Source organism: Pavona decussata, unplaced genomic scaffold (assembly GCF_977016875.1).
Source record: "Pavona decussata unplaced genomic scaffold, jaPavDecu1.1 SCAFFOLD_48, whole genome shotgun sequence".
In the NCBI taxonomy this organism is placed as follows: Eukaryota; Metazoa; Cnidaria; class Anthozoa; order Scleractinia; family Agariciidae; genus Pavona; species Pavona decussata.
The window spans coordinates 1,004,153-1,030,025 of record NW_028145470.1 but is presented as its reverse complement, the minus strand read 5'-3'; the positions used below and the strand labels follow the sequence as shown (position 1 = coordinate 1,030,025).

The window sequence follows — 25,873 nt, the reverse complement described above, 5'->3', positions numbered from 1 at the left end:
CGCACGGGACGAGTCGGAGAGCCTGCTATACATTTGTTTGGCTTTCCCTCTTCTTTTCTAGTGTCGTCCTTTTGCTAGGACAATAAAACAATCGTCTCCTGTTGTTCGTCAATTTTTTTCTTTTCTTCTCCCTTGTTGAATTTCTAAAGAAAGGGCGAAAGGTTGGACAGTTTCGCCTGTGTAGGCGTCATTTGAATAGCTCGCGCCGTGCAATGCCTTGTCAGCTCAAGACCTTGGACCTTGATAGAAATCGGCGTAATACGTATAGACGGGAAACCCAATCTTTTTATTGCCAAAATTTCCTTCTTAAGCACCGCTCATCGTGTCTTATTGTAAAAATAACATTATAATGGAATATCCTTAACACGCCGAACCAAGCTGTATTTTTTTTATTCAAACTTACAGTAATCTGTCGATAGGGAAACTAATCGATGCGCTCTCCTCTACAGTCTGGAAGACTTTATCAACATAATGTTTGAAAAACATCATATGACTTTTTGTTCATGAGGGAGAAGCTTGAACTCAGCCCTTACTCTCGCTTAAGCGCTAAGTGAACTCAACGTACTTAAATATATTGCGGGTGTATTAAATGGTTTTCAATTTCCTCAAAGTGATATGGCGATATTTGAGAAGATGCCCGCATGTAAAACGAGAAACCACTGAATATATTTAACGGCAAATACGAAAACTTGTCGAACGGGAGGTCGCGATGGCTTAGTTATAAAAACTAAACTGACTGACGTTTTGGGTCTGTAAGGAAGTTTATTTCCACTCCAAATTGAGGAATGTAGCGTGTTCGTGTGTCCGCGTTTACAGGAAAGCGAAGGGAGTTGTCTTAATCAACTGTTCGCTCGTGAAAGATTACTGTACAAGATTATATATGTAGGTATACAAGGTGATATATTACTTTTAAAATGAATACAAAGACAACATTTGCTCTTTACACTTAATTTTGCTTAGAATACTTGAATTATTTTTGCGCGAATATTTTCGTTTGGGTCTTGATTCGTCGTAAACAGAAGCTTTTGTTGCATTGATCAGTTATCACGCACCGCACAACTTCGCGAATGAATGAAGCCATAAATGGACCCCAAAGTACGAGTCAACAATATTTGTCCTTCGCAAGAGTAAAAGTTAACGATGAATTCTAGTAATACTTTAACTATGCTTACACTTTCTATGCTATATATCCTATTAAAATGCGCAAGAGATGTTTCAAGCTGAGGAATTCGTAAAGGCTTTAGCCAATAAAGGGGAAAGACACTATGCCTTCCCGGTCAAAAAGTTGAAAACTCACATTGAACTTACAACATACAGATTGGCGTAAGAGTAATGGACATGTAATTTTAACTTGAAGCCCGATGAATCTAGAGTCCTACTAACGAGTTTGTTAACGTGGTAAGCATGTGATTCTCATGAAGTCCATGGGTAAATTCAGTAGCTGACACGGGCGCCATAGATTCGTGTGACATAGCCGCCATAAGCGTTGGGTCGTCGACTTCGAGTTTAACTGGCACAGGCGTGTGGGACCCAGTGAGATGTCCTCCGTTCATACATTGAGAAAAATCCGGAATTGTGCACTTTTTCACGTCGTTCAGCATCGTCTGCTTCTCTGGGTTCAACATCTGCTTGGTTCTAATGTCCACGGTCGATTCCCTGCTTGAAATCACGCAAAATCGACAGTTAGAACATGATAAACAAACGCAAAATCTTGACACAAACAAATGCGCGTCTCCTCTGACGTGTAAAAGTCATTTGATTTCTATTCTTTTGTTTCGAAAGTGTCCATCTTCATCTTTTTAAAATCAAAATTTCATTTTACAAAATGTTGAAAACAAAGCACTGGATGACATTTCTACCAATAGCATCATTTGAATGGTCACACTTTATGATTACTCAAAAGGTAGAAGTACACTTGTAATAACTCAAGGTTAGACTGCATTAAACATTCATACTGAATATAATAGTGACCTATTACTTAAGGGTGATATCAACTTGTGATATGCTAAGCCGCGGCTTTTCAATTGAAGTATAGCTGTGCTTTACCAGCCATGTAGTATTTAGTTGACATGATACCCGCGCGAGCAAGCAACTGTCCTCATTGTTTTTATATTCTTATCAAGAGGAGGGCCAGACTTGATCACTTGAAAATTCTCTCGTATCCGCTTCTCTTTGACTGAAATATAAATCAAGGATTGAGCGCGGTATTTCTATCGGTAATGCGGTCAATTCACTTTCACGCACGCGGAATGTCATTTACTGATATATGTATATTTGATTTGAGCTGAAAACGATCCCTTTTCTTCAGCGACATTTAATTTGCATGAAATGAACAGCTAGTTACAGTTTAAGTCGCTAAATCAACTTCCGACCCTCGAGAAGCTCAATAACTTTCCCAATCAAAGCGAAATTTAAAAGAGGGATAAAATATTTGGACGGAAATTCTACTAATGAGAGCACAAGACTTGCACGCAGCAGTAGGGAAAGTACGCGCCTTGTTGGGCTGGCTAATTTATTGTGTATGACAACCTAAGCTTTGTAAAACGATTTGAGGTGAAGGTAAACGTTCGTGAGCTTAAGTCACGAATGGATGGTAAATATTACACGAGCGCAGACTTACCTTATTTTAGCTTCCGCCGCACGGTCCCGCTGCCTTCGGTTCTTGAACCAGTTGCTAACTTGTGTAGTGGTTAGGCCAGTCGCCTCTGCGAGTTCTCGCTTCTCTCGAGGTGATGGATACGGGTTGTGTGAATACCACTCTCTCAATATGTTTCTTGATTTCTCCTTGAAACAGTAACTAGTTTCCTCGCCGTCCCAGATCGTTCTTGGAAGAGGAAATTTGCGACGAACGCGATACTTCCCCACGGCTCCTAGCGGCCGTCCGCGCAGTTTCTCGGCTTCGATATAGTGCGCCTTTAACCAGAGAGATTGCAGCTTTGGATGCGAGCTCGGAGAAAACGAGTTGTTTTCCAGGATGCGATAGAGTTCTTGGAAGTTGCCTTGGTGAAAGGAAACTAGGGCTTTTGCCTTTAGCACGCTCTCGTTCTTCTGGATGGTTTCGCATTCTGGAAGAGACCATAGAAATCTTCCGAGGCGCTCTATGTCTCCGCTCTGTTGAAGCACTTCACACACACACGCTACTTGCTCAGGGGTGAAACTGAAGGTTGGCAGCATTCTGCGTTGCTGGGATCAGTTGTGCAGCGCCGGGCTCAAGTTATCCTTTCACTTTGTATTGTCTATTTGTCTGAACTTAAGACGGTACTCGCTCTCTTTATAGCTGCTTGGAATCAAATTGCACACGGTTAAAAAGCAAATGTCACCCACCACCGATCAGACAAATTTTCATTCACTGGCGTGACAATGTCATTATTAAATTAAGATTAGAACTTGAACCATGGTCTGTGATTGGTCAGCGCGCACCATCCAGATGGTTTATATTTTCTCAGGAGATGTTAAATCAAACACCATAGAAACAATGTCAATCCATTTCTTTGCGTTTTCGAAAAAGGCCACTTCCGCTCAAACACAGGCTCTTGAGGAGAAAGACTTATCGACAATCGTCAAACGCAATTACTTTCGCCTTCTCTGCACTGAACTCATTAGTTGATGTTATTAAATGCTCTTGGCCAGGATCGACAACGCTTTGAACTCTGCAAGTCACTGTGAGCGAATATTATGTTTGTAATACTATACGCGGATCGAGTTTCTTTTCCAAGCGCCTATTTGTTATGGCAACTTTTAGAAATGAGACGGGAAAAAGTAGCACTCTAATGTTTACGTCGAGCTATTACTCAAAAAGATGCTAATTTAGAAGGCTAATAATGTTATGAGAGACGGGCGCGAACAAAGGCCCTGTTTGTTGATTTTGCGGAATTTATCGTTGTAGAAATGACAGCCAAACCAATCAACGAAATACGTGTTAAACAATGGACTGGCTTCTTCGGCTAATCCAGGTGTTATCCAGATTGTTTCTTGGTCGTTTTGCTTCGTAAGAAATACATACATGTTCCAATGTTATAAGAGTTTTCTTCCTTTTGTGGTGTAATATTTTTCTTTCTCTGTCTCGCAGGTTACGCTTGCAATGCAAACGTATCGGGATTAATAGGAAGGACTGATACAGTTGTGATAAAATTTATACAATCCTGCCTTTTGAGTATTAATTCTTGTTTTGCCACTGGAATTGGATAATAAACTAAAAACCGAAAAGAAAACATTCCTTTGAAAAAAGAATGCTAAAAAACACCAAACCTGACTTTCACGATGACATTTGTTCGAAGGGAGGAATATTTTTCCTTTAATTGTGACAATTACTTGGACCCAATTTGGCTGTTTTCTTAAACCAGCGAAAATTTGGAGATGCTATATTATTTGGCTACATTCAGTGTATTGTCTTTTCCAAACATTTTGTATTTTTCAATCTTAGAGTCAAATATCCGCTTATGTGGTAAGAATCTAACTTTTGCCCTAAAGCGTGACCATTCAAATGAAAACTACTAAGCTGTACGATCGTCTGCTGCCCTTTGTTTCTCCATATTTTGCAAAATTATTAATATTTTACTTGTTTCGAGTTTGGGCACCTTTGAATTAACGAGTGAGTGTTTATTATAAAATGTTAACCACATATTGATGATGATTTCAAGGTCATCAAGGTAGCCGAGGCATATCAACTATCAAACTTGTTGTGCAAGACAGTTGGTCATATTTTAGGTTCAGAATTTATTTTTAGCATTAGCTTTGGTTATCCTTTTCTTTGAATTTTACGAGTTTCAGTTTCCCAGTTGTATTAATTGAACAGTAATCGCTGTAGAAAGGAATAGCCATCTCGGAAGTCACTCAAATCGGTCCCTGCACGCGCTCCGCTACAAATGTTTACGTCTTCTCTTAATTTTTGTTGAATATCAGATAGGCCTGTTAAACTAAAAGCCAATGACAAATTCATGTTGTGAATATTAAAAAAACGAACACGCATTGTTGAACGACATGAGAAATTGAATCCAACCGATCTAATTAGCTAAGGCTGACTCAATTTTTTGTCTAAATTCCACTCACATATTTTTCTGTTTTCAGAGCACCTTAAACCTTTGAAATTTGAGAAGTTTTTTTCGAACTTGCTAAGTGTGCTCTTCCATTAAGCGAAAAAGAAATGAATAATTTATGAAATGTCTGACAGTCCATTAGCAGCGAGGAACAGGTTGTAATGACAGTTCAAGCTCGCCTTCGTGAGGTTTTCTCATCCTTGTTGGTTTTATTTCTTTGGAATGAAATCATCCCTTTTAGGTGTTATGCAATTGTATCCATCACCCACAGAGCTGGAATTCCAAAATTTCCTCCACTCAAAGCGTTCTCCGCTATTTTTGCGCTTTTATTTTTCCAAACAGTCGCCCTCGCAAATTCGGCTGGTGACAAAGTAAAGCATTGTCTCCACATGTTGAAGACAAACAGTTAATTTTAGCACTCGTGTTTAAAAGATCGCTATCATAACACGATTATTTTCGACTAAACATCAGGCTTGAAACAATCCGAAACCAGCCCCTGAATTGTCGAAGGTGCTGTCAACTCATTTTAAGTCTACCCATCAGACAGGCTGCCTTGTCTTATCCAAAGAATATTTCGCTTTTGATTGTACCTTTTTCAAGCTCGAAACATAGAAAACTAATTGAAGAACATTTTTTTTAAACATTGAAAAACGAAGGCTAGTGCTAAAAAGTTATGCTGTAGAGCTTTCGCTTGAATGGACAAACCGCAGGATTTCACCGATACTGAGACAAAAGAAAAGAACCTCAGTGACTGATTCAAGGTATTCAACGTTGACTCAGCAAATGAAAGTAACCTGAAAAGTTTTCGTTATTAAATAGTTACTTTGCTTTCGCACCCCGATGATGGGGAATTGATATCTATTTTACATTTCCTTTTCAAATTATTTTTCTCAAAGTTTTACTATTCTAACATGCCGAGGAAATTATATTCTTATTTTTCTTGTTTCGTTCGTGGGATGTCGTTCTATATAACAGGACTTGTCCGACTTTTTGGGCCTCTGCTGTTGTTTGTTTGCTTTGAAGTTCTTAACATTGTAACTTTATTTCCCCCAAATCTGATTTTAAAATATCGCGGTTTTGCTTGGTGTATTCCAGAAAGATTCAAATCGAAGAAGATAAGTTCTCATTTCAGAATCCGCATTCATTCGTTTATGTTATGGTTACAACTTTATCAGCGCCGCTCCCGGTAAACTATCATTATGCTTCCTGGCTTATCACAAATTTTCTAAAGTTTCCAGTTAGAATGAAAAGTAATTTAGGAGTGAAAAATTATAGTATTGTTCAATATCTTTTGTAGTATACTTGAAAGGTTGCACTTTTAGATCATATCCACAAAACAAAGTTATTTTCTCCAGAGTTTGCAAGATATTGTCCAGTATCTTCCTTGACATGTATCGTAAACAAAGTTCTTAGTTTATATCCTTTGACACAAAGTGAAACAAAAATTTCCCTTCCTCTTTCGATTCTACAAGTGATAAAGCCGGATGTTTTGATGTCGAAGCGCAGGTCGTGTTTTTAGAAATTTTCCTGTTTTGTCGAAGCGATCCATTTTTGGGTGCTGTTTGAGAAAATAATTAACCCCGCAAGGTGCATGATTGATTGATTCGATAACAGAATTGAAAACATTTCTAGGGACGATATAATATCTTTTTTTTTGGTGGGGTAAGCATGTTTCTGAGCCAGATGTACTTGAAGAGAACCTGTTCCAGCTGAAAATATAATTGTTTTCATCTACCCGCGAAACCCTTTCGCAATTAGAGGTGGACATTTGATATGTCAAATGATTTGAATTGTGGTTCTAACTTTGAGACCATTCAAATGAAAGCTACTGAACAGTACTTTCCTGTGGCGTTGTTTATTGTGCTGTACAAGGTGGTTCTAACTTTTAAGTCTGTGGCTGAAATCCTAACGTGTGATCATTCAAATGAAACCTACTGAGCAGTACTTTCCTATGGTGCTGTTTATTATGCTGTACAAGGTGATTTTAACGTTTGAGTCTGTGTATAAAATCCTAAAGTGTGACCATTCAAAAGAAAGGTACTGAACAGTACTTTTCTGTGGCGTTGTTTATCTCTCCTTTCAAGAGGGCCTTAACGTCTCGAACTGGATAACATTCTTAATAATAACCTTGCATTTAAATAAAAGTTGTCGATAAGTACTTGCCTGTGCAATGTGCTGCCCGTTTCCTCGGTTTTCTGAAGCCTAGATAATTGTCAGGTTTGTTTTCTGCCAACCTTAGCAAGGAGAGGACAGTCTCCATATCGGCAAGTGAAATAATGTATGTTTCAGTTATTGTATGAAGTGTAGGCAGCGTCTGGATATAACAGTTACCATTCGTGCGCGAAAAGGCGAACGATTCTCGTCCATTTTAACGGGTGACCAAATGCTTTTCAGTGCAGGTGCACTTTTACTTCAATGCTATATGATATTTCAATTTGAGGTCCCTTTGTTAGTCTCTCAACTGTTATGATGAACTGTTAAAGGTTCGAGAGCTTCGTTTATACAAAGCTGGTTGAATTATTTCAAATCTTTACTGAGCTGTAAGCCTCGGTTCAAATTTATGACTTGCTAACATTCAACCTAGAATGTTTTACTGAATTGACCTTTCTTTCAGCTTTCTTTGAAGCTCATAAAACGCGTACTCCTCTGTCATTTTCAGTATGTTGCCTGAGGATGCTATAAGAGTCCATTTCTATCAATAAAGTTAAGCAGTTTTCTTACTCTTAACAAGAGCGTTTTTGACCAGAGAGCAGAGCAGTCTTTAAAACATCCCCTGCGTCGAATGTAATTTATTCTTTCAACAAGTTTCTAAACATCTCTCTTATACAATACCAAACTTCATCCTCGCTTCTTTGTGCTACGTTTAGTGTGAAATACACGCGACAGAAATGTGATTTTAAAAACTATTTCTCGTCGTAGTATTTTTTATTCTTCGCAGGTTTTTGTTTCACATTTGACTGGTTATGTAATTGAGCCGTTCGTGGAGTGAAGACGGGTGAATATTTAGCCCAATGCTAGCGAATTTTGTTGCCCATTTGTAAAGTCACGTTATTCCTGCTTTCGTCTTTGCAAAATTATTGATAACACGGCTATGAACAAGATTTTAAAAACAAAAATGTTACATGGATACTTTTAATTCTAAACTCGACAATATAACAACAAGTTCCAAACACCTGTCTCTAAGCTAAGGTGCAATGCTTATTTAAATAATCTAATTTACTGCTAATAAACAGTGTAAAACCCAACCAAACTATCAGTCTCTCTTCGATGGAGGTTGTAATATATGAAAATCACAAGATCGCGCGCGATGTCCATCAAGTCAAAATACACGTTGCTATCACTGAACAACGGGCGAATATATTTGGAACCGAGTATTGCGAGTTCTTACATCTGGGCTTTTGGAAGACTTTCAAGACCTTCAATGCGATTTCAAAATTATTTGACCAATACCGCCAGAAAGTCCCGAAGGCTCTAGACTTTAGTTTACTCAGTAGCCAAACAACATCAAAATACATCTAAGCGCAAGGGTCGAATCGGAAGTGTAACTCTACCCTTTTATCGACTTTAAAGTTTCTTTAACGACCCTGGTATCTTTTTCCTTTGTCAATCGATTTGAAAAATCTGATATCCAAATTAGCCGAAATTGAAAACTCAGTAAGAGTTTCCCCGTTTAAAAGTATTTTAATATGGCAGACAATATTCTTGTCTTCAATTTTGGTAACTAGCATTATGTGCCTGGAGTTTTTTAGTTTCACGAGATTTTCTGACTGGCCAAAGGTGATTTCAGCACAGGAGTGACTTAACAGGCAGGGTTTATACGTGTCTTATTAAGAACATTCAATTAGTTGCAACATATATGATATCATCCGGTAATATTTAAATCGATGCAGTATTATTAAGTGACTTCCTTTACGATATATCGCTGATGGTCGATGCATACATAGACTGAGTTAATGATTTTTTTGAGGACACGAAATTGTCGTTCAATTGGTGGATGTCATGGTACTCGTATTTGTAACTACTGTCTCAACTCTTAGCGGCTGAAATCAAAGGAAATTAAGATAAGGCACGGCTGAGACACATGTAACCATTTGATAAATCCAAAGTAATCATACTTTATCGCTTAAAAATAACGCACACGTTCATTTTTAGAATGGAATTAAAAAAAAAGTTTATTCTTGTTTGACAAGGCGTAAGTCATGAAATGCCAACGGATTGAGCCAGTACCAAATTTGCGTTCACTTAAGCACAGATGTTTAGTATGGATATTTATTTTTACGTTTTGGCTGGACCATATGCTTCTCCAAGCCGCCCGTATGTCTGTCAATGTTGTCTTCCTTACTTTGGGGTCGTGATATATCGATATAAAGTTACCTTGACATCTTCTCAGATGTTATCTCTTGTGTGGGCTGTTTTTGCGGGGGTCTTGTCCGATCTCGTTTTTTGTTTTGTTTTGTTTTGTTTTCTTTTTTTTTTTTAACCTGATAGGAGACTTGCGTTACAAAAGTTTATAGATCTCAATCAATTTATTTGTTTATTGTTGCCAGTTTGTTTCGCATTTTTCTTAGGTTTCCCGTGGCTGGCTCCACCGCGCCCATTTGACATGCACCTTAAAAAATCTATCCACCGGGAAATGTCACAGATGCAATTAGACCGATCCTGTCTTCGATCGAGTGAAGCAATAACTCCTTTTGTCTCAATTTGGTTTCAATCGCACTCAAATTGGTTTAAAAACATCATTTTCATTTTTCTTTGTGTCCTCTTGCGTTGAAAACGTGCTTTTAACAGCTTGTATTGAATTACATGAAAGGAACGCATTAATGTTTCATATTCCCTCTTTTGAAAGTTTATTTTTAAGTTGTGAAAACTTCCTTGGATTTGTTTCTCGCAAGATTTCGTTTAATAGCGTGTTAACGTTTTGATAACCTTAATTCTGCTTTAATCTTTTTTTCTGTTCTTGTCTTGTCAAATCCTATAAAAAAATTATTTCTGCTCAACAGGCTTAAGTCTTTGTTAATCACTTTTTTTGACTGCTCTCATTCAAGCCTTTCAGGATAGTTCCACTTTTAAGCTCGTTAACAGTTTGCAAGACAAAATTACAGTTTTCTGAACTAAAGGTGCATTCTATCGTTTTTGCTCCGGAATAAAAGTAATTATACTAATACAGTGAACGATGAGAGCAAATCCCTTAAATAGGGAATTTAGAGCAGAGAGTCGGTGTAACATTTCTCTTAAAGTTTCTGTGTTTGCAAGATTTATCAGAAATTTTATTTCTTATACACTGATATTTGAAGAACTTTGTTCTTCTTCGTGAAAAGGAAACATCCTAAGTCAAAACGATATATTTGTCATCTTAAATTTCAAGCTGGAAACTGATGCACAACTCTATTAAAACACCCTTATAAAAAGCATTTCCAAATGTGATTCACATAATGACAATTTCGACTGGTTGATTCCTTTTTCTGAAATCGCGGGTGACATAAATATCCGAAAGAATCTCAAAACACATACACACTGCCAAAGGCGATCATAACATAAGCTGTAGAATTGATTAAACTGAAGATTTTTTCTCAGACATACGCCTATTTGAACTGTGAAACTTATTATTATGGGGGCAAATGTGTTCTTTAAACAACCCAAAATTCGAACTCAAATGCTTTTTGGAGTCGGTTGGAAATAACTTGAGACTTCAAGGAGTAAATACTGATCTAGATATCAGCCCTTATAGACTGGATACGGGAGATTATTGAACGAAGTGGCTAACAATAGGGACACATACTTCGAGGTATGCCTTTTCAGGGCTCCTTGATTCGGATGATGATGATGAAATAAACAAGGGATCGATATTTTATGAGCTACTGTGTCCTGTTGTTGCCGTTGGTGTCATTTCATTTATTTGCTTTTACATTGTTTCAGAGATCAAGGTTTGAATCCATCAGTGGTTGCCGTAACCTTAAGTAGAAGGCGTTTAGTTTATGTTCCTATATCACAAAATGGACTGAACGTTTCGAAAACGGAGATAGCTTCGAGCTCCGACCAGCCAATTCTTTCTTATTTTAACTAGAGTCATTTAACGTGGCACTACCTTTTGATTTTGTGGGTGAAATCCTACAGTTTGATTGTTAGAATAAAACTACAGTCTACTGCTGCTGCTTCATGTACTGCTGTGTTCTATGCTACACAGGTCTACACAGAGTAGTTCCAAATTTTGAATTTGTGGATTATAAATCCTAAAGTACAACTAATCAAATGAAAACTGAACTGCGAAACACTTCTTCTATATTGCACTGTTGGATTTTCAGTTTGCCTCTGGAGAAAATTGAAGAATTTCGTTTTCAAATTTGTTTATTAGAGCTCTCGTGACTGAAATAGCTCAGGTTGTTGGCGCGCTGCTAGTTCACGCACCCGCCGGTCGCGCCAGTGACAACAACGCGGCAAAACGTTGAAACCGAAGGTGCCGCAAACTTCTCACAGACCATGGTACTTCAAAACCCTCAGCGTGTATCTTCCGCCCATTTAAAGAAACCTCCAAGTTGCAGAGATAACTAAACTGATGTAGCAAAGGCCATACAATGTTTTGGCGCCGAGAACAGTCCCCCATTAATGGGATGACTCGATCTGTTGTAAACAGGATATTCAAAAGGAAGTTCGCATACTAAATTGGAAGATCCGTGAATAGACTTGCCACAAACCACCTAAAACCTAAATCTGTGTTTGGGTCAATAGATTCTCCACTTTCATTTCATCCATCATCGGATGATATTTAACTTTTCAGTGTGAAGAGACAAGGTGAGATAGTTGTTGCTGATTCAAGATTTCGTGCTTCGCAACTAGCAAACATGATCTTTGAGGCTAATTTCTTCATGGGACCTCAAATAACCCGCGTTCGTTTTCTTCTTATTAAATAATAAATACCCCGAAACCAAACCTTCAGTGATAAATCTTAGCCGTTGAAGATTTGTTGGTGTGGTTTTAACTTGCGTGTTTTATAATATACATGTGATATACCCGTTAGGTGATATTGCCTTGTAATGACACTGCGTGAAGCTCAAAACATCCTCAGCACTTTGAAACCCAGAAATGAACGTCTTAACTTTAAATTGAGGATAACAAGGTGAAAATACCAAGTTCTTACCGTTTGTGACTTTCCGTTTCGGCAACTGATAGCGTCCGTCGTTTGTAGCCTTGACTTACTTAGCGGGGCGGCTGGTCGTGTGAGCGCTAAGTCCCTTTGACGAGACCGTGTCACCTGACAGCTAAAGAACACCCTTCAATCAACGTATTGGGTTATCGAGGATAATAGATAAAGGGGGTCGTGTTATTAATTATGCCACGTACATGATAAAACATTCGATTTGAACACTCTACTAGTTTCCGCGGTTTAAATTTCTTGAGACTTCGACTCGTGAAATTGCCATAAAAATAATAATAGAAGATTATTTGAAGAAGTTCTATTCTTTCTCCTTATTATTACATTTTTGTTGCACAGATCGGGTTTCCGGTGACTCAATCGTGTGGCAGACTATGTTTTCGTATCGGGTGGCTCGCACATTATAGGAAAACCATAACCTTAAACGATCTGTTCATCGCGGTTTATCTTGGTTGGTTCATAACTGAAATCACAACACTACCAGGGATTCAAGAATCTTCAAGGATAGCAAAAGGAAGAATTCGGAATCACTATGATTTGCGAACTATGTTAAATTTCCATTTAGGGAAAATGAGAAACGATTCTTAACATTGCGTGAATTTTTATGTGCTAATTTAAAACTTTTTCTTCAAATGGACTGCAAGGTCACAGTTTAAAACTTTGTCCATGAATACTGTATTTAATACTTGTGTCAGGTTGAAAAGCTCAAAGTATATCGGTTAAGGAGTTTATAATCTTGTTATAAACTCGACTGGCTCAAAGAGAATTTTCTTCATGAAATCTTGTTTTACCTTTTAGCACTGAATTCTATTACTGAGCCACGAGTCGTGTTTCAAAACATTAAGGATAATTTGACGTTGGCTGTGAAAAAGGAAACTTATACCCACCAGGAAAAAAACGATGCTGGGTTATTGTATGACGATCTAGAATTTCCAAGGGGACATTGTGTCTCCAATAAAGTAGCCAATCTGTCAGCAGGCCTTTGCAATAAACTTTTGTATCAGTTTATAGTGTCAGACAGCCCTGAAAAGAAATACTGCAAAATTTGATATGTGCAAAACAAGAACAAAACAAAACAGACGAGCCGTCCTTAGTAAACGTGATGATCCTTTTTTTTCGTTCCTTGGTGGTCGATATTTTTAGTCGATTAATAGAAAATTAAGAAAGAAAGTTAAAGTTCAAACCAAGTTAAACCAAACTGTCGGGTGTGGGTCGTTGTTGTCTTTACAGGTTGATACCGTATATATTTGGATAGGTGTATGGGTTGCCTTAATAATCGTTTTTGTGTCTGCTATTTTACGAGTCTTAAGTAGGCGTAGATTATTTTCTTTTTATTCTGGATTAGTGTTATGGTTTACAGAATGAAGCAAAATAAGTCCGCACTTATTTATTTTTTATCTTATTTATGTATGGCATCCAGCAGTTGATGAGAGAGAATAAGCTTAAGAACTGTGGCGAAACGTCAACGTCTATAGATAACAATGACACAGGGCAGAGGTTTGAAAAAAGGCGCTTGAAAAATAAAACAAAATATGATGCCTTTGTATGATGTAAAATATATAAATGGGTTAGGGTTTGAGTAGTGTGCTATACATCTTCACTGATCCTAAATTTGTTGGAATCCCCCTCCCCCAGAACTCTATAATATCGACTCACGTCCTGCTATTTAGAGTCGCTCAATATATTTCCTAAGTTCTTTATCTTACCTAGCTTTAGAGTAGCAATGCTGTAGTCCTTTTCAACTCCGGTTTCCTGTTGTTGTGCGTGAGTCCTTTAAACAGTTTTTTTGTCAAGTGAGAGTAAATTGAATTAACACACGCATCGCCCAGACATTAAACAGGCGGTTCGTGTGAGCAATGAATTTTTAACAAGTCTTGACGGATTACCTAGGAGGTTTGAAGTTTGAGTCAATTGCATAACTACCGTGAACACCTTGTTAGCATTCGCTATATTATTTGGCAATAGTCGTTAGTCGTAATGACTGCTTTAGACTCAAGATCAAGAAGCATTTGCTCTTGCCTTTTAACCCAAAGTGTTGAAAGGTAACAGTAGCGTCTCATATAGCCTTGGTTTCAACAGGCACCCTTATGTAGTCAGGTAGACTCGAAAGAGCCACAAAACCGTTCAAAGGTTGGGAGCTGTAAATGTCTAGACTTTGAAACGTGCTGTTTAGGAAAAGACGTTTGTATAAATTCCGGAAGGGTCTAAAGCATTGTGGTTGATCCCAAACCCCAATTTCTTTTAGCTGTTTAGCTGTGTTTAGCTATTTCTTGTTATGTCTCGCTTCTTGTTGGCCGTGATGTTTTTTAAACAAGTGTAAACTGTGTTAGCTCTCGCGATGAGCGCTTTTTTGTACTTTTAGAGTAAACGTCGAAACAAAATCAGATATTGTTTAAAAAAAATAAAACCCCAACACGAAACACGAGATAACTGGTACGGCTGGTATGACTTTTTAAATGCAAATGGCTCTTTATCAACAAACTGCTTAACGAATTCGTTTTGAGGAAAAAATCCTTTTTCTTTACCACTATGGTAAAACAAAGAGCGGCTTGTGAAATCACCGTTCAGTTAAATGCACGGGAAAGGGATACCGAATAATGGTTATCGCCTAGGCAGTCTTACAAAGTTGCATCCACCTTGCACAGAATAGTAAACAACAGCATAAGAGAATACAGCACATTAGCTTTTACTCTAATGTTACACTCTTGGGTTTCATACACAGACTCAAAAGCTGGAAGCATATTTCACTGATGAGCTGAATGGTGAAAGAATAAAAAACATATTGCAGATACTGATCTTTGTAGCATGACTTGATCCTAGCCATCCACGGACATTTCCAAATCGCTTGTGTCATCAGATGTGACATCTAACGGATGTTATTGTTAGCGACCTAAACTGATCAGGAACTGACTAATAAGGCTTTAAAAGTTTCAGTATGGAAATACTGTACATGGCATGTCTAACACCATTTCACACCCTCAATCGTCAGTTTACCTCAGATCTATGTTATTGCGGATAGCCGACAGCATTTTCAGCCGGGTGGTGGTTCGTGATAATTAACATTTGTAGAAGAGGCCTTTTACTTTTCTGTTCGCCATCTACTGAGTTGGTAGAAAGTGGACGAGAGGGCAGAAATTACATTTACATTTGTACGAAGAATTTCGAAAGTCGTGAAGCAGGGATTGAATTTGAACCATTATCAGTTATTTTCTAAAGCAAGGCTGAGACGACGAAAAATTCAACTTGTGAACCCGTAATTAAAAATCTAATTAAATCAATAAAGGGTTTAAAAGTATGACGTTTCTATGCAGACAAATGCGGTTTGAGCGCTTGTTTTCAGTGTTCCTTACAACTGATAATTCTCCAGCAAAATCTAAAGAATTTGGGTTGGCTACAGGAGGTTATATACATCTTTCTAGTTTTGGAACTTTCTCGCAGTAGTGGCAACAATGCTACTTTTGGTTGTGTTTAGTGTTGTATTTTTCTTTTGGTTGTTGTAAATATTGTCTCGTTAATTTTTTTTTAATTTCGCGGAAAATTCAGTACAATAAAAATTAAATAAAGTTATCGAGATGGCGGTAGAAATAATTGCAGGGTTACTGAGCGTCTTGTTTCGTCACTCCATAGGTTTTATCTGGACAGAGGGCAGTCCTGGGTCGTGATTTTCCAAGGATAACTCGCTATTGTGGAAAAGAAAATTTACTGAAAATCTCCCGCCATTAGGGACTCGCGCTTTCCGATCAAATTACCTCAGTAAGATTCACTGTTTTGTCCTAAACATAATACAGCTGCTTTGTTTCTTGTGCGTGTGCGGGGTGTTTTCTGCCTTGTATCAATGCCAGCACAGGGTTTGGTCCGGATTTGGGTTGTTTACCTCTTACCCTGGCCCACACGTACTTGTGAACTGTACAATATCGTTTAACTACTTGTACGCGAATTTGTTTTCACAATCATTTTATTTGCATTTGCACCCAAGTTCAACTTAACACTAACTTTGCTGTTTATAATGCCGTTATTAAACGGGACTTGAATACTGAGCTCCTCTGTGAGTGATTTTGACTTATTCAGAGTCGCGACGATTACCATGAAACAGCAATGTCAGGAAGGGAGCAACGATTTATAGACAAACGGGTTACGCCAAGAAGATTGAGTCTAATTTATTTGGGATTATCTTTGATCCGGCTCCTGGCTTCCTCTTACATACCCCTGGTAGCCTGAATTATCCTTGAGGGGAGTGCTGATAGATGGATTATTTTTGGAAACGCATTCATGTATTATTGTGAATTCAAACCATCTTATACGCTCTAAACTTGGCTAATACTGCTCAATCGGTTGTTATAACGATGACAACTTATTAACAAAAACTTGAAACACTGAAAGGAGGTCTGTGTTTATCTTGATAGAGAGATTCAATGTACCGTGAGATTTATTATTAAATTGATTTATCTTCCCCTCAGTCCTGCCAGTTTTGAACGTCTAGTTCGACCTGTTAGTATTTAGTTTTGTTTCCTAGTTACCAATTCAACCCAGGCGATGTTATGTTTGTGTGTAAACGAATCTGCGCAACCTGTGCTGTTAACACCAACAAAATTCTTAATTTAAGTGTCAGTTGTAACTTCTTGAAACGGCTTCTTGCCCCATTGGGAACTCCCGATCAATAGTTAATTTCAGAAGCTCTTTAGACGAGGGTAAACCTCATGCCATTTTACATGTCATGAGTTCAGTGGCATTCGAACGGGTATTTTAGACAAATAGCCATAAAGTTATTCTTTTTTTGAGTGCCCTTTCCTCGGATTGAATTTTACCTGTTGCGTCAGTTAAAACAACGGGTCCAACTGACTACGATTCATCGGTCAATTAGGTTTAGAACAAAAGCAGGAAGCAAGAAATTTTCTTGGCACCTGTAAATTGGCTTTTAAGTGGATGACAACATTTTTGCACTTTAACTCATTTTACTTCAAATAGCTTCATTTATAATTAATCATAGCAAGTGAAATATTTTAATTGAGAGGGAAGAAAAAACAATCTTATGACCAGTTGATGACTGAAGAAGGTTGCATTGATTTGCTTGGGAGAAACGGCTTCATGACAACTTCCCACCACTTTGTGTTTGTGAACAGAAAAATTGACCGGCCCTATCTCTTGTCACGCTTGCATTTTTGAAGTACCTTTATTTGCGGTTATAGTGTTCTCAGTTTATTGTGCTTTTGGCTTTAGCCTTGCAGCGAGCCTTTTTGTTAAAATAAATTGTGATGTTTAGAGACCCAAGAAGAATTATCAACCGCAGGTGGTTTCCATTGGAAAAATTGTGAGCGGGGGAAAAGCAGAACCCAGAGATAATGCCTCTCAGCTAGTGAATGCGAGTTGGAACAAATAACAAACAAAAACTCTGTAAATAAAGTGAAACTTGTCTCCTTAAGAGCCTCAAAATAAATCAGCAATAATCAAGAAAATCCGCTCTAGGAGAGCGAATCACGCAATTGTAAAAACATCTCTTATATATGTCTTTGCTGGTTTAATGTCAGGTCTGAAAATCATTTGGTCAAGATGATGATTTTCTTTGTCCTCATCGCTTTGTATTGTATTGATTTCTAAATAGCAATACGACGTTCATCACTTTTGGCGAGTGTTGATGGATGTCATAGACTGAAAGCATGTGTTAGTACCGGTGAAAGAAAGTTCAGGTCTTTTACCTTAAAGACCTCCCTCCTCAACGCGCTCACGGACATTTTCTTTAGTGACAATATTCTTTCATTGTGTTAACACTCGTTAAACAGCAAAATATGACATGATACTAAGAGCATCTTACAGGTGGCATGTAGGTGCTGTCTAATTTCTTTTTGAACAGCCCACTGCGAAGGTGCAAATATTATTTCAGAAGATTCGACCATCGTTCACTTACTGAATCGTGATTGGGAAAAGTAGCGCGTGGTATGCCGTTCAGAAGAGAAATTCGCCCCTGATTTTCTTTTTCGTGATTTTTCTGAAATTTGTTGGCTCTTTTCTGTGTACTGGTCGTTTTGGATTGAAAAAGTGAAAGCTTCTCAGCGGTTGGGTCGGATATTGCGGGATATAAAACTCTTACTGAAACAGGCGTTTAGAGATTTGAGCCGCACACTTCCAGACAAAATGCCTGAAAAGTGTTCCACCGTATCATGTACTTGGTTTAAAATGTTTTCCTTTGTTTAGTTTAAATTAGTTGATTAAACATAGTGATTGTTTCTCTCTGTGAAACCAGCGTCAAATCATTTTCCATTTCTCTCATCTCAGCCCTTTTTGGAGTTGAAGAATTCAGCTCAGTTTACGGCTTTCACTGAAGTAACTTTCAAGTTACTTTCAGTAATTTATTATAGGAGTATTCCAAGCTAGGTCCCATTTTAAGTGAGTGATTTTGAGACCGCTTTGTTTGTTTATTTGGTTCTCTTCAATGGTTGATATAAATACTGAAGACCGCAAGCACTAATACACAGCCTGTGCATATATGATCTCTTTTACCAACCTACAATTGAATTGCATGAGTTACGTTACTTGACTTTCCTCATTGCCGGTTCCTTTCCCCCTTAATGACCATTTCACTACCGAGAAGTCCCGTTTGAATCATTTCACAATCAAAAACAGTATTTAGAATCTCTTGTAAGCGACCATCTCCCTTTAATCCCGTTTGAATCATTTGTCAGTCAAGCACTGTAGTTTAGAATCTTTGAAAGAGCCTAAAGGAAATCCTGTTTGAATCATTTTTCAGTCAAACACTGTATTTAGAATCTCTTGTAAGCGACCATCTCCCTTAAATAACCAACCGCCTTCACGAAATCCCGCGGTTTGAATCAGTTCACTGTCAAGCACCATATACAGGGTTCCCCGAGCGATCATCTCCGATTTCTAGTGCAGTTACTTATAAGATTTAACTGAACCAAACAAAAAATGCAAACGAACAAGAAACACTGACGGAGGTTCAGAGAACAAAGGATTTCTAAGTCAACCAAAGAAGTGTAGCATCCGTACTCTCGCATTTATTAATGACTGGGTGAAACAAATTAAACGTTCAACGCAAAATTTTATGGCGTAATTGTAGCGAGCACAGTGGCTTTTTATAGTTAAGAAGCCCTCAAGTGATGTAATTAAAATCATATTTTAGTCGCGTGTAGATGCAGCTGGATAATGGAAAAATGTTCCCGTCTGGACTGAGGATTTTTAAAAGCGGTTTAATTTGTTTTAATTCTGTTCACATAACTCACCTAAGTCTCTTGAAAATAGGCTTCGCTTAACATAGCACCGACTCCTTTAGTTAGCTGTTTAAGATACTGGTTTAACGTTTCAAAAGATTGGAAGAAACAATTCTTGAAGTGTTTCCTCCTTGGCGTCGATTGAGTTGTAATAAACGCTGAGTAAAGGAGAGAGAGAGAGAGCGGAGAGTGGTGAAAGAAGTGTAGCACCACGAACTTTGTAGAATTCCTACGGAAAGTATAATTGCTTTTCGAACCGTACTACAGTGTCTGTCACAGGCTTAGCCGAGTTATCATGATTTGCATATTTTTAGTGCTGGTGTCACTAAAATCGCTTCTTTTAACGCTTTCAATCCCAATAATACCCAAGCTTAGAAAAAAGATGACAAAATTTCATTTGGATTAACATAGCCCAGATAGAAGTAGTGCTCTTAATCAATAGCGTTATATTGGATCGTCGCACCTACGATGTCTTTGCTCAGAGTGAAAAGTGAGGACCACCTGTATCGAACGACATAATAAACAACCGCACTACAATAGCATTCATGTACACACTAGTATGCTATCCACGAACTCAAGATTGAAACGGTTTTTCCGTGAAACAAAGCCCTGGAGTGGAAACACGAGGTGTTTTTAAATCGACTCGGCCAGCGCGTCCAATTTGTCTTTTTCAGCTGCCGTTTGTTAGGCCTTGTTAGTTAAAGGATGGGAGTGGTTAGATCCTGACGCTTTAGACTAAGAACCAACGGTAAGGTTATCTCACGGGTATCCTTTTTTCTTTATCTCTCTTGGAACAGCCACTTCATTCTTGAAAATCATCCAGTTAACTGGTTCCAGTAGGTTTCAAAAGTGAATATCTAAATGAATGCCTTCAACTTGGCGAACGACCAGAAATGTTGATAAGAAAAACGGGAGGTGCCAATTAAACTTCATGTTTTTGAGTGGATATCTACAGGTATATAATTGGATAACTGATGGATTATTGTTCTTTATTTGAGTAAAATGCCTCGGGCGATTTGTGCTTTAATTTGATTTCCACTCTAACTGGTGTTCCTAGTAATTTCAGTCGCTTTGTTTCACTGTGCATGTCATTGTCGAACAAAAGAGTTTACCATGTGCTCTGCACGAGTTGATAGTTCCGGGTTTCCTTTAGCCGTCGACTGAATTCAACTCTTATCAACTTTTATCGTTGTGACAATTTCAAGCACCAAAGTTAAGGGACACCAAAAAGATACCAAAGCTCGAGGGAGCACGGTGCATTGGACGGGTCACTGAAATTAGCTTTTACTGCTTTTCCAGTCATGGTCGAAACCTTGAATCAGTTGTTGTGGCTCTAAGCTTCATTCAAAATACACTGTTATTGAACATTCCCATGTGGTGTTGTTTATTATCTTACACCAGGTGGTTCCAATTTTGATTCCTTGGGTGACATCCCAAAGTGTGACCATTCAAATGAAAACTACTGAGCAGTACTGTTTATGTGCTTTACAAGGTAGTGCTTGTGTTTGAATCTGCGGGTGGAATCCTAACGTGTGACATGGAAATGGAGGTTTTGAACACGGTACTCTCCAGTGGAACTGTTAGTATTCTGGGCCCAGTTGCTCGAAGCATGGTTGGCGCTAACCCGGGTTAAATACCATGACAACCTATAGGTTTTAATACCTCTTAACCAATGGTTAGCGCTAACCATGCTTCGAGCAACTCAGCCCTGTACAAGGTGGATAAAATCCTAGGTGTTACCATTGAAATGCAAGCTGTTGAGCAGTACTAAGTAATCTCAAGTGTTGCTGCAGGTTTATTATGAATATACCGGCGAGCAGCGCAGTGAAATTTCGGCCGAGAGTAGGGAGTTTTTCTCAGGAGTTTCATTCTTGATCGTTTTTAGGAAATCAGTTATCGTCCGACTGATATCAGAAGAGTCCCCTAAATAAAAGCTGAATTTAAACGCAAACGCGACAGGAAAAGGATTTTAAGAAAAAAAATTGGAGGGATGTAGCTGTGCCAGAAATCGTCCAGTCGTGTTTTGAACTTCTTATACATTTCCCTGTCTTTTTTCCACCGAACTATTTTTGATAGCAGTTCACAGCGGGTTCGCTGGAAAAGATTTACAGACAATGTATGGAAATGTCAAAACACAACTACTGTAGATGCTTTCTAGCACAGCTACATTCCTCAGTTATTTTATGTAAAATCCTTTGCCTAGTGCCTGAAGTTTCCAATTCATAAACTTTTTTCGGAAGCGATGTTTCATGAAAATTATTTGTCATCGGATTTCCATACAAACGCTGTTATTTCCAGACGCGTTTGCCTACCCATCAAGGTGGCTTCCAAAACCGTGATATAAAGGTCTATTTGAAAGGACGTTGGAACGTGCAATTATAGACATTATAATATGAAGAGTAAACGAAACGCATTCTTACAGTATCAGATCTTACTCAAACTAGAGTCCTTCAATCCTATAGTCAAACCTGCATGTTGACCTTTGGCGGATAATAGATAAAGTTATTGTATTGTATTGTCTGCAAACTACTGCTCGGTTTTGGTTGCTTTTTACTTTTCCCACCATGTGTAAGTTCAAGAAAATTGTTAACAATGAGCGAATGCACTTTTACCCTTCACAGAACGAAGATTAAAATTGAAGAGAATTCGATGTGGCGCTTAATTGCACCTTTGACGACAAATACTACAATACTAAATATACGAAAAGCACTGAAGATAATATGTAAATTGATATTAGGGCATAAATATGGTTGGCCGATGCGTTTTTCATTTCTCTTGGCACCTGATTGTGGCCGGATAAATCCAGGATTGGATATGCTTCAGCTTGTCCAGTAGATAAGAAAAACTACATGGAGCCGGCAAACTTGGGGTACATGTGAAGAGAGTTTTTAACCAACCTCGGGTTTGGTGGGCTTAAAAGGCGTGAATTACAGCGTAATCATGCGATTCTATTTTGCGGTTACATCGCTATTAAAGAAATCCTGCTCCCATTTAGGGACTTGGATTGAAGTTTTGGCAAAACCAACCGAAATGTTGGTATAACGGACTTGAACACTTCAAGAGTAATAGTTTTCTTAGTTTCGTTTTCGTAAGAGGAGAAAATCGTGCGGTTACTATGAAAAGTGTTGACACTGGGCAGTGGCCGGATTGAGTGAAAAAGATGTTCATTCCTTTGGTATGATTGAAACTACGTGCAAGCAAAGCAAACTACTTTTTACTCTAAATGTTTTTTTTTTGGTTGGGGGAGACGGTAATCTCGGCTGTTATATCACTGTTCAAAGGAGTCAAACCGCTACTAGGACTTAGAAGCACTAGGTGCAAAATAAGTTGTAGCTTCCATTTTACTCAAATTATATTTCTTTCGTTAATTGATCTCCTTCCTGTAACATTGTGTGGGATAGTGAAGGGGAGGAGAAATTGCATCGAATTTATTTTCGTTAATAGGAGCTCAGCCCGGGGGGGGGGGGGGGTACTCCAAAAAAAATTGGGTAGGGGTGTGCGGCCCGCTTCCCAATACCCTTACCCTATTTATGACTAAAATCTGCGATTTTCCCTACCCTATTTATGACTAAAATCTGCGATTTTCCCTACCCTATTTATGACCAGAAGTAGCTTCTTCTAAAGAAAATCGAACCCAGGACTAGAGTGCAAAAATCTATACCCTATTTATTACCAAAATGGCGGCAAAATGGCTAAAAGCGATACCCTATTTATGACCAAAACAGCCGAAAAACCATACCCTTTGGCGCCGCACATACCTATATAGCCCATATAAGGGAGTACCCCCCCCCCCCCCCGAGCTCAGAAAGGCTATCAATGTTTATTCGTGTTAAAGGTATGCTAAGATTTACTGAGTATCGCGAGAAATTTGTTTAAGAAACGATGAAATTTTGTTTAGCCCAAATAACGAGTGGCAGCAATACTATTAACAACGAAGTCGTCGTCGTCGTTGGGGTGGTGGGGGTGGAAGGCGAAAATTTCTACCTTAACGAAAGTGTTTTTTTCACTCTGGTAACAACTGAGTTGGTAGAGTTAACTTTGCACTGTGAAAAATTGCAAAGCTAACGTTTCAGGTACTAAATCTTCCAAGGTAATGCTAACACTGGAATCTTCAGGTTTTGAATCGCTGGTTTTGAATTGTGTTGAACAATTTACCTTACCAACTGGGTTGATATCGGTGTGTCATTCTCCTATGGACTTAGCACCACATTTTCTTTAGAAACTCACCCTCTCATCCCTTTTAAGTGCGTCGACTTTACTTTATGTTCCCATAATATTTCAGGATCAGTTTATTTTCTTTATATGAAAAGATAGAGATGTAATCTTGATGGGACTTCTGAATAGGCTGATGTATGTTCCCCAACCACTGAGACCATGTGTAGTTTTGTCATTCCAAATGGTTTCGTTTAACTAATGCTACAGTCCAAACTAGAATGGATAACAAAATCGTCGGATGCCAAATTGTAAATTCGTTTACGGTTCAGCTTAGCACCTAGCGTGGGTATTAGGAAATACAATTAGAAGGAAAACGTAAAATCATACCGAACGGATACAAGAGAAATTCTATCCCACCTCACTGAGGTAACATATATAATCCACCCACTGAATTGCCACAATATGGAAGATGGGCTTCTTACCTTATTCAGCAAATTTACGATGAAAGCAGAAACGAATATCCTTCGCGGTTTCCGATTTTTAGCTTTCTTGTTTTCCTAATGACTTAACGAAACCTTTTAAATGAGAAAGGGATTTGCACTGCCTCGTTTTGTTTCAACGCCCTTGAATGATTCAGTTTTTGTTCGGCAAAGAAATCTGCCTTATTTTATTCACCCACCTTGTGCATATTCCAAAAGGAAAAAGCTGTCAAATAATGGAAGCAATTTGTTCTTTATTTGAGCTATTTAATAACCCATTATTGCCATTAAAAGTTCGTTTTAGCCATTTTAAATACGCGTTATGCCGAAGCGTTTTAGCGTTTCTTTAAGTGCTTTTACACTGAATGGCTAACAGATAATTTTTCAAACTCACTCTCTACTTAAAGTGCTTTTTCCAGGTGAAGAAACAATGTATTTAAACAATCACTTTAGTTATAGCCATCTACTCGTTTTGTTTGGAAGGGGATATCAGTGACTCATTTGACAAGAATTTAAATGTTTCACTTCTAAACTTTTTTTATATTCGTTTTTATTGACGTTCTTCAACATCCAAAGAACAGGTTTGATTGATCGTTTTGCGAAATCGATTTCCTGCAAAACGTACCACAACTGACGTTCCTAATAAATCTCGATTCTGTTTTGGATTTTCCTGTCAAGTTGTTGTTCATCAGAAGAGTGAGTTGGAGATGCTTAAAAAATAAAATTTAATATCCTTGTGTCTACTGAATATAATTTAATTAAGTAAATAATACTCAGTCAAGAAAACAACTGACAAAAGAGGAAAAACATGTCGAGTGGATTATTATTATTATTATTATTATTATTATTATTATTATTAAGCCTTGCCTTCAGTGCTACTGTTTGTTTTCAGTTTCTAACAAAAACTCAGTGACTTCACATAGCTAATACACTGAACCAGTTCCGAATATTAAGAAAACGTTCATTTACCTCAAGACTAAAATAATTATGTTTAGTATCTGTCCCGTGCCATTTCCTTTCCATCGTGTTATGGCTATGCTCTTTCTTATGCAGAGGAAACTGAGCAAGGTGATTGGGTTCTTGTGGTACTATTTTTTACATTTTACAATAATGTTCTGAGATAAGAGCTTAGTTCAGGACTTTCGTACTACCATCCCATGAAATATAGGAATGATGCAGAGGTTTGATGTTTATTGTATTGTTGCTATAATCTTTGCGGAATCAGTGTATGTTTACGTGTACCTCTAACGATTAACCTGCCGTTATATTCTACTAAGCACTGTAGATCAAGCTTGAGTCTGTGGACGAAATCCTAAAGTGTGACCAATCCAGCGATTTCTTTTGATTAATTACGTATTAAGGCTGTAATGCTATTTATTGTCCTGCACCAAGCGTTTCTATTTTTTGGAGGATGTGACCCGGCATTCAAATGAAAGCTAATGTGGAATACATTGCTATTATGTAGTGTTTATGCTGTAGAAGGTATTTTCATCTTTTTGAAGTCTGTATAAATAACCTGAAGGTTAAGTATTTAGTAACAAAGGGCACAGTGCTTGTCTCTGTTACTGCTTGTCGTGCTATAGATGAATTTTTTTAAATGTTCCTTATATCAGTTGACTGCTTGGCTTAAAGTTACTGCGGCAGGAAGGTGACATGTTCGCTAACACGGGTCAATGTCCGTTTTGTTCTTATCCAGTTGTTATAATTCAAAGTATGCAAAAAAGTCCATTTAGTTTGTGTATTCTAATGAAAGCAGTTCATTTTGAGGTAACTGAAAAAGGAACAAATGGTTAAAAATCTTACTGGCAAAGCCGCAACTCCAAAGCTCAC

At 38.1% G+C, this 25,873-nt stretch overlaps 1 protein-coding gene and 1 long non-coding RNA gene across 10 annotated transcripts in view; one reads left to right on the top strand and one right to left on the bottom strand.

The window, feature by feature from the left end:
- Window positions 1-25,873, top strand: part of LOC146481647 (uncharacterized) — a 222,333-nt gene that overhangs the window by 68,322 nt on the left and 128,138 nt on the right. The gene's annotated exons all lie outside the window — the stretch shown is intronic.
- Window positions 743-24,274, bottom strand: LOC146481654 (homeobox protein six1-like). Of its 8 annotated transcripts, none has more exons than XM_085107711.1 (5): window positions 24,047-24,061; window positions 13,074-13,209; window positions 12,172-12,292; window positions 2,621-3,277; window positions 743-1,659 (listed from the first exon to the last, which is right to left on the bottom strand). In XM_085107711.1, the coding sequence occupies exons 4-5, from the start codon at window positions 3,172-3,174 to the stop codon at window positions 1,368-1,370; spliced, it is 846 nt and encodes a 281-aa protein (XP_084963837.1). In that variant the 5' UTR covers window positions 3,175-3,277; window positions 12,172-12,292; window positions 13,074-13,209; window positions 24,047-24,061; the 3' UTR covers window positions 743-1,367. The 8 variants fall into 8 exon arrangements, with proteins under 8 accessions (XP_084963837.1, XP_084963836.1, XP_084963843.1 ...); XM_085107710.1 differs by lacking the exon at window positions 24,047-24,061 and adding an exon at window positions 13,893-14,058; XM_085107717.1 differs by lacking the exon at window positions 24,047-24,061 and adding an exon at window positions 13,893-14,047 and having other exon boundaries at window positions 743-1,656.